Here is a 9,207-nt window from a genome sequence, read left to right as displayed (position 1 = left end):
ATCCACATTAGGTGATAGCACCATCTCTTTAATGACTTATTTGCACTTGCTAGTAATCTCATAACTTTGCTTTGATAATTCATCTCGAGAAAAGTTATGACCAGATAAATATAAGAAAAGAACCATGTAGATTATTGAAGATTTCCCGCAACAATACCGGGGCGGTTTCTGGACTTCCATGGAGGACAAGCTTGCTGGCTACGTAAAAAATATAAAATTTCTTAGAACTTTGACTTTGAATGAGGAAATATTAAATTGATTGAACATCGTATGGAGAATCCTTGTACTATTATTATAGCTGTTAATTTTATTGGTCTAACTCTGCGGAAATCAACATACGAGAAACTAGAAGATAAATACGCATGGGTAGTCAATGATAAAGTATTGTATTTTCCAGGCCTTATCCTCAATTTGGACCGGAATATGGACCGTACCTTCGCGCGGAAGCCTGCAATCGAATGTCATTTCTTTTACAAGTTAGCAAATTTCATCTTTCATACGAGATTTGAGATGACCAATGCTGACGATTATAGACAGATATTATTAGTGCGGCATGCGTGGAGTGGCGAAATTAGCGTTTGGCATGACTTCGTAATCAAAGCGGTGGTTCCAAAAGCTTTCCATCATGCATTTGTCTATGAGGAATTTTCCCAAACACCTGGAGGGTTCCCGAAGTAAAGAAAGCATAGGCTCACCAGCCGAGTCTAATTATTTATACATCAGACAGAGAGTTTGTGTGTATTCTAGTGTTTATTTGGACCACTTACATTCTACCAAGTTCAGTTGCCCGAATTCCGGGGACAAATCTGGGCCCTCAAAGGATTCTTCATCACGACTGTGAACTCCAGCTTCTCCGACAGGTCCACCTCCTCGCCCGCCACCGCCTGCCATTGGAACAGCCACACCAAGTTCGCCACGAAGTACTCCAGATGCAGCATCGCGAGCCCGGACGCTGGGCAGATCCTCCTCCCCGCCCCAAACGGCATCATCTTAATCTCCCTGCTCCCCGTGATGTCAAAACCGCCCGCTCCTCCCCCGCCATCACCGCAATTCAAGAACCTCTCGGGCTTGAACGCCATCGGGTCCTCCCAGACTTTCGGGTCCCAACCCATCTCCGCCACCATGAAGTTGATGGTCCCCTTCTTCGGAATCACGTATCCGCCCAGCTCCGTGTCTTCCGTCACCGTGTGCGGCAGCACGAAGTGCCCCGGCGGGTGGCGGCGCAGCCCCTCCAGCACCACCGCCTTCAGGTAGCCCATCCTCTGCAAGTCCTCCTCCTGCACCTGCTCCGCCCCTTGTCCCACGACCGATTTGATTTCATCGTAGAGCCTCTCTTGGATTTCTGGGTACTTTACCAGGTTGGCCATGATCCATTGCAGCGCTGTGGACGTCGTGTCGGTGCCGGCGTTGAGGAACTCCGAGCAGAGGCTCACCATTTCTTCTTCCTCCAGCTTCCTCTTCTCCCCCGGCAGCTCCAGGTCCAGGAGCGTGTCCACATACGACACAATCCAATCGCCACGATTCTCGTCCTCCTTGACTTTGTTTAGTTGCTCTTGCTTGGCCTTGGATCGGGCCCTGATAAGCGGGACGAGGACGCGATTCCGATATTCGATGAGATCGTAGAACTCCTTCCACCGCTTCGGGAACACGAGCTTGCTCACCCGCGGCCAGAAACTGAGCACGCTGAACCGCCGGAAACCCAACAGCAACCGTCGCTGAGCCTCTTCAATCTTCTTAATCTGCTTCTCCTCGAGCCTGTCTCCGAAGCACATGAGGACCAACAAGCAGAACATGGCGTACTGGAAGTGGTCGACGACTTGGACCACGCCGCCTGGCTGGGACTTGAGCTCCGCCACCAGGATGTCGAGGACCCAAGCGCGGGCCCGGGAGTAGGAGCGCAGGCGGGAGGGATGGAGGATCTCCGCCGTGAGGTTCCGGCGGAGGAGGCGCCAGGTGGGGCCGTAGGAAGAGGAGCTGACGTTGTGCTGGTTGGCGGAGAGGAGACGGTCAGTGGGGCGGGGCGGCGGGCGGTCGGCGAAGAGGGCGCCGCGGTGGACGAGGGCCTCGTGGGCGAGGGCCTGGGAGGCGACGAAGACGGCGGGGCGGGGGCCCACGTGGAGGGTGATCATGGGGCCGTAGCGGGCGCGGAGGGAGCGAAGGACGGGCTCGATCTCCGCGAAGGACTTGCGGAGCCATAGGAAGTTACCGATGACCGGGACGGCGGGAGGGCCCGGCGGGAGGCTCTTCCTCTTGGCGGCGGAGGAGGAGGAGGAGGAGGAGGAGAGGAGGTTGAGGGTGGCTCTGAGGAGGGCGGCGACGGAGAGGGTGACGAGGATGATGAACCAGAGATCCATTTTCGCCAGACCGACTTTTCAGGATTCGCAAGAGAGAGGTGGGGGATTGGTTTGTTTCGCAGAAGATTGGAGATAAGATAGACCTAGCCGTAACGAAGCGTAATGGACTTGCCCTCTCTCTTTTTTCCCTTTTTTACCCTCTTCTTTCTATATGGTGAGGAAATGGATTACTTTTCTAGTGTTGGCCCGATTCTCTTCCAAAAACAGCAGTTTCATCTGGTTTATCAATTCTATTATCACCACCTTTTTCTGTCTCGTAAAAATACATCAATTTTTAGGTCGAGCTGCCGACCTAATCCAAATCTTCTCTCTTTTTATGTTCTCGTAAAAAAAACACTAATTTTACCTCATGGACTAATTTTGGCCCAAGTTTTTCCTTTTATTTCATAAAATGTATCGAGTTTCAATCGATATCCAAATCTGACACTCATCAAGTTTCCGTCGTATACACTTAGAATGACATGTTGAAATCTTTAACTGTATTATGAGAGGGAAATCTAACAAGGGCCGGATTTGGGTATCAATTGAAAGTTATTATTGTTTTATGAGTCAAAAAATGTTTGGGTTAAAATTGAAACCTAATCTAAAATTGATGTTTTTTAATGAGACAAAAAAATGTGTAAGTTAGATTTGGGACGCAAGCTAAATTTGATGTTTTTTCATGAGATAAACAAGTTTGAATCAAAATTGGACCCCACTTAAAAATGGTGTTCTTAAAGAGAATTAGGCTTCCTAGTCTCAGTAGCGGATATTATCTGGAAAATGATATTTTCTCATTTAAAAAATCCTTTTCCATAGTTTTCAAATTTTTTATTTGGATTAGACTAATTTTCCACAAAAACTCATCCTTTTTTTTCCTTAAAAATTCTGGAGACTCCAAAATATCGTCGACCAAAATAATTAAATTTAATCCCATAGGTTTTTATTTTTTTTATTTTTTGAAAGCTACATAATTATAATTATCCTTTATTTAAAGCATAGATCGTCCAAGACAAACTATATATCCTCTATACAAACAATAAGCTATAGTTTTTAATTCTTTGATTTTTTGTTTACTAAAATTAAGTGAATGTCTTTATCAAGTGCAATTTCTTCGCTTAATTAAATAAGTAATTTTTTTTATTTCAACAATACATTTTCTCCAGTAAGAACTTAATTGTAAACTACAATTTGTTTTACTTGATCAAATACTAAATAACCCATTTATAGATCAGATAAGTTACTACACCTAATTTTCATTGTATTTTAATAATAGATTAGATAGGTATCCCCGTGTTTCTTATCATAGCCTTTTCAAAACAATTTATATTGCAATATTTTCTAATATACTTTCACTTTATCCAATTTTGAATATGAAACTCAATAAAATATAAAGGTTGGGGATGACAAATAAGATAATACTACTGTTGAATTCGGGTCGCGGAAAACCTAGAAGAAGAAGGTCACTTTAGACTTTCTCTTTTAAACAAAATAATGTTGGATGGGGTCTTATGAAAAAGGATACGTCAATTGATGTGATATTGATGTGATAGGTTACTATATTCCATCCATTGAGTATAGCATTGAATATAAATCACCCAATTATTGTTTCACGTACATCAATCCGACTCTTATTTTATTTGGGCATGACATTCGACTTTTGAATATCATAACAAATTCAAATATCCCAACCTATTAATTATGAGCAATCCATCACATTGATTACATATGAATCCTAAGAAATTTATATAACGACGGCGTTAGTCGACGGATCTCAAATTCGAGATTCATGGCTCTTTAAGAGATGAAGTCTACTAGATTGACTAGATCAATTCCTTGGGAGTTAAGTCATACTTGTTCTAGAGAAAATGGGATTTGAATACGTGGAATCTCACCTTACACATACGGTAATCCGTGGCTAAAGAGCTGCCAAACGACGTTGCGTTTCATCAGACGATGGATTCCAGCTCAAGGCCTCTCGCTTTCTATCCTTCGTTTCCGCTTTCCTTCTTTCTCGACTATTGAAACGTCTCTCGTCTTCTTGTTCTCGCTTTCCTTTTCAAGCCACAATCGATGGTCAGACGGTGTTGATCTCCCTTTGTCCAGTCTTCCACGTATGATGGTGGCGGGAGCTCGTATTGGTCCCCGGGGACCGCGAAAGAAACCATGGAGTTCTTGACAAGAACGTCCAGACAAAGTTCAGCAAGAGGTCGAGCGTACTAGAATCGAACTGAGTGGCCATGAATTTCGCGCAATAATGCTCAAAAGCTGTTTTGGTTTGACTGTGAGGTTGGTGCATTCATTTGTACTGCACATGACCACTCGCTTGATACGAATTTTATGAGCGCAGGTGATGTCTCGACCTTCGGAAAACTTAATTTGTGACGAACCTTATATGAGAAAATGCCGAACAATTTCACGAGCAGACAGAAGGAATATGAGTTACTAAGTTCGTGTGGAAGAAAACTCTGATTTATAAAAGCCGGATCAGATTTAGTTTGGATTGCAAACAAGTTCCTATCACCTCCTGATGATAACAAATCGTGTTGCAGTCCGACTCTTGATGGTTTATGTGCTACAGATCTCGAATGGACTTTATTTCATTGCACTTGAATAGAAATTTCAGAGTACCTTCCAAAATTCAGAGTTCCTATCACCTCCTGATGATGACAAATCGTGTTGCGGTCCGACTCTCGATGGTTTATGTGCTACAGGTCTCGAATGGACTTTCTTTCCTTGCACTTGAATAGAAATTTCAGGGTACCTTCCAAATTCACAGGATTCTTCCTGCAAGAGGATAAAAAAGTCACCGAAAAGCTATGTTGCATGTGAAATCTCAACATGTTTGTGCACGTATCTCTCATTGACAAAAGAATTGCATCAATTGTCATCCAAGAATCGAAAAATTAGACATCCGTTTTCTGCAAATAGATGTGAGGAAAAGTGACACTAAAGCCAAAAAAACGATGAAAAAATCTTGCAGAAATGTTACTCTAATCAGCCCAAAGCATTACGGAGACATCATGTCATCAAACAATCATAATGTAAGAAATTATTTTCCTGCACTTTAAGAGGATAATTGTCCAGAAAGTCCTAAACATATTATACCATTGTCAATTTAATTATAAATCTTTCAATTTTGTCAATTAAGTCATAAAATTTTTCATAATTTGTCAATTAAATCAATCCAGTCAATGTTTACCGAAAATTGTTAACGCAAACGGCTGGCACTAACGTGGCACTTTTTAATGATATCTCAATGATATTTTAATAATTTTTTGAATTTTTATGTTCTTTTCTTTTCTTTTCTTTTTAACTCTTCTTTGTATTTTTTAGGATTTTTTTAGAGAGGGCCACATCAGCAATTTTCAGCCAAAAATGGTCAGATAGACTAAACTAGCAAAAGTAAAAAGGTTTAGAACTTAAATGGTAAAATTAAAATGTTTAGGATTAAATTGACAAATGTGCAGTAAATTTAGGACTTTTTGGACAATTTTCCTAAACTTTGAGAGAGCTCTTGTTTTTACAACCGAACTCAGCAAGCAGATGACAAGAGGACTTCTTATCCCCTTCTTTGTTTCATTGACAAAAGAATCAAATCTAAGATCAGCCTGGGAATTGTTTATCCGAGACAATTTTTGAAAATCATTTATCCGAGACAATTCTTGAACACCAAAAGATACTGACAACTGCCCTTGGTGGAACTGGACAAATTGCTTCTTTCTTCGGCACTGAGGATTTATTTGACCCGGTGAGTCTAGTTCGTGCTGGAAAAATCAATAGCAGCACTTCAGACAGAAACAAGGCAAGCCATCCCAAGTACGTGCGTCCAGCTTCTTGGCCCTGCAGCTACCCCAGCCACAGCTCCCGCAGCCAGGCTATTTACCTGTATAAAGAGAACAGGGGGTCAAGATAATTTCAATTTGAGATCGAGCTCTTTACGCATAGCAGAAACAAATTAACCATCACCAACTTTAATGGGAAACAATAAGCTTATTTTTCCCAAGACACTTTCTGAAACAGAGAAACATAAACCATTGAATGTCATCGTACAGCATGTGATCCTATAACCTTCTCTATCGCTATTACAACTACAGTTAGCCTCAAACCAATTTGGCTTAAATTAGCAGCAACACAGTCGCAAAAGCAGATGATATCTTCCACCATGATATGAGTATGAGACTTTTCTTGTGTGATCCTCTTATCAAATCTTACACTACAAAAATCTTGTACATCTGAAAGAAAAGAAGGGACACATGAGTCATCTTGAAAGAATACAATGATATGGGAAATCCAGGGCATTTTTTCCCCTCTCACAGTCCAAACCTATTCCCAAGCGAAAAGATAAAGGGAAAGATCAAGACCAGACCCAAAATTCATAGAGTCGAGATCTTAAAAGTTTCAACAGGGGAAAAATGTACAAACGCCTAAGTTACACATTGTGCTACATCAATATACAACTGGCACAAAGATCTTGTCAGAAGTAATAACTCGGGTGCAACATGATACTATCATGTTTCTGCTTGAAATTTTCCTCCTAGGATACATTTGCCAAAAGGAAACAAAGGAAATTCTCGGTTTTAAATGGAAAAGCTAGCATCATGCCCATTTGGTATGGTGAGATACTGAGAACTATCTGAATCGCAACTGAAGTTAGATCAGAAAACAAAAATTTGGCTGCTAAGGCCACTATAAGGGCGAGTTTGGAAATACTTTGCATAGAAAAACTTTGAGTGAAGGAGCTGGGTAACCCCTTCAAGCTTGGAGATTTGGAAAGGCAGGATTTAAGTTCAAAGAACTTCAAAATAATTTTACTAAACACCACAACTTTCAGTTAAACAACTTTAAAGGTGCAAAACTGCCAACTTTTCCCAAACTCACCTTAAGATTCATGGCAATATCTCTTAGCCATTGTGGGGGAAAGGAGTTCTAGTCATGACAAAGCCGTCAATTGATCAACTTTGACTCCAGAAGGGGCAGCCATGTCATGACCTCCGGCCATTGATATCAGATGTTTAGACCGCTTGTCAAATGAAACTGACAAATACTCCATATTCATCATTTCATGAGTGTGATTGACGCTGAATGCACACGTTAAAGCGCTAAAGGCTGTCTCCATTGATGATGTTCATTATATACTTGAAGCTCCACAGCTAGCTTAAAGGCTGGCCAACACAAGACAATATACGGTATCCACGTTAAAGGATTCATTTCACATGCCTAATAACTACGAGGACCAAGAGCCCTAAAAGGATGCCAAGGGATTTAGAGAACTAGAAAGCAAAAGAGCACTACATGCTGAGTGTTAATCGTCACCAAGAGAGACATCATGATATCAATCCAAAGCTACAGAAGGTAGCCAAATCAACTTCCCAACCCCATCCATTCTTTTGCAGATTACTCTGTCTGCAGCTATGTTGCAATATTTAACAAATGATACGAAAATTATCATATGCCTCATGCATGGCAGCATTACTCCTATAACATGTCAGCAAGCCTCTCAAAGAAATCCTTGCAATGACAACAGCAAATGAAGGCCAGATGCTCTCACCAAAACTTTTAAAGTTCCTCTCCAGGAAAATGAATGGTCAAATGCATGAAAATACCAACAGAACTTAAGTCGTCATAACTGCGTAGTTTCTTCAATTTTAATATCAGCTCCAAAACAGGAAAACATGTTGCCACGATACTAACCCAATCATCCCCCCTTCTGTACCTTTGTATTCCACAGCGTGTCGCTGTAAAAACTCCAGTAACCAGTCCTAACAAACAAGATTATGAGCATAAGGTTGAGAAAAATCGAATCTTTTATTCACAGAATCAAAAGAAAATATCAAAATGAGAAGCTGGTTGAAACATGGTCATTAAACTGAAAATGAAATTCCAGCTACTGAAAATGTATACGAGCAAGATCAAAGTCAATCACCAAGTGTTAGGAAAGATAAAGCTAGTCACATGAGAGCATGAATAAGCTAAAGCAGGTATCAGATCAATTTAATTCAGGAGGCTTCCCTCAAGGTCTGCAGAGTAAAATAATTAAAAAAAAAAAAAAAAAGGGCATGCATCACTGTTCTCCACTAGTCTGAAGGATGCACTTCTGTTTTTTCTTCTTTTTTTTTAAGCAAAAGAGGCATCTAATTCGAAGAGAGCCCCATTATACAAATTCGTTCATTTTTAGGAATCCTAGTTGACATATCAAAGTATAACCCTGCAGGACAGCAGATAGTGATCACAACATCCGCATATCTCCTAATCTGATGCAATCACATCGACCTGCAAGGATGTAGCGATTATGAGTGAGGAACATTTTGCCCCTAAACATTACTCAATGCCATGAGCTTGCAAAAGACAGAAACAATGCTCTTCTCTTCCCATTTCCAGATGAGCAATACAAATGTCAAAAAAAATTCGCAATCTCATTCGTTCAATTCATAAAGAGAACACGATGCTCGTGCCTGTCCAAAATGCAACCGGGGGAATTTTACGGCATTGGAAGCTGAACTTGCCGACCGATTTCACCTGCCAATCCCATCGACACAATTGCATAATAGCCATTCAGCAAAAAGCGAGCTAATACATGACAATAAATTATGATAAATCAACTTCCATGCCAAAAAAATATGCCCGAGGTATCCCAGAAAAGGCCTGCACAAGATTACCAGAAAAGAGTGGGAGAAGCAAATGGAATGGCGACAAGACGAAATTTTGAAGGCTGCAACAAAATGGGCTCTTAATCGAAGCCATACACACCCATTTTTCGAGCATCGTATGGACCAAAAAGCATTGGTGCCTAATGTTATTCAAACAGGTGAAATATATTAGTCGTTCACGCTGGCCCGAAAGTGACTCGAGAAGACATTCGGAATCAAAACTT

The 9,207-nt window shown here is 41.3% G+C and overlaps 1 protein-coding gene across 1 annotated transcript; it reads right to left on the bottom strand.

Moving 5' to 3' along the window:
* Positions 1-604: 604 nt before the first annotated feature.
* On the bottom strand, positions 605-2,463 carry LOC104416425 (cytochrome P450 89A2). The gene has a single exon (XM_039301069.1). The coding sequence runs from the start codon at positions 2,352-2,354 to the stop codon at positions 780-782; it is 1,575 nt and encodes a 524-aa protein (XP_039157003.1). The 5' UTR covers positions 2,355-2,463; the 3' UTR covers positions 605-779.
* Positions 2,464-9,207: the final 6,744 nt, after the last annotated feature.

Source organism: Eucalyptus grandis, chromosome 8 (genome assembly GCF_016545825.1).
Source record: "Eucalyptus grandis isolate ANBG69807.140 chromosome 8, ASM1654582v1, whole genome shotgun sequence".
NCBI classification, from domain to species: domain Eukaryota; kingdom Viridiplantae; phylum Streptophyta; class Magnoliopsida; order Myrtales; family Myrtaceae; genus Eucalyptus; species Eucalyptus grandis.
The sequence above is the reverse complement of the archived record's forward strand: the minus strand, read 5'-3'. Positions and strand labels throughout refer to the sequence as shown.

Bases quoted from the DNA above. Each gene is read 5' to 3' on its own strand.
- LOC104416425 (XM_039301069.1), bottom strand. From the start codon at position 2,354: ATGGATCTCTGGTTCATCATCCTCGTCACCCTCTCCGTCGCCGCCCTC.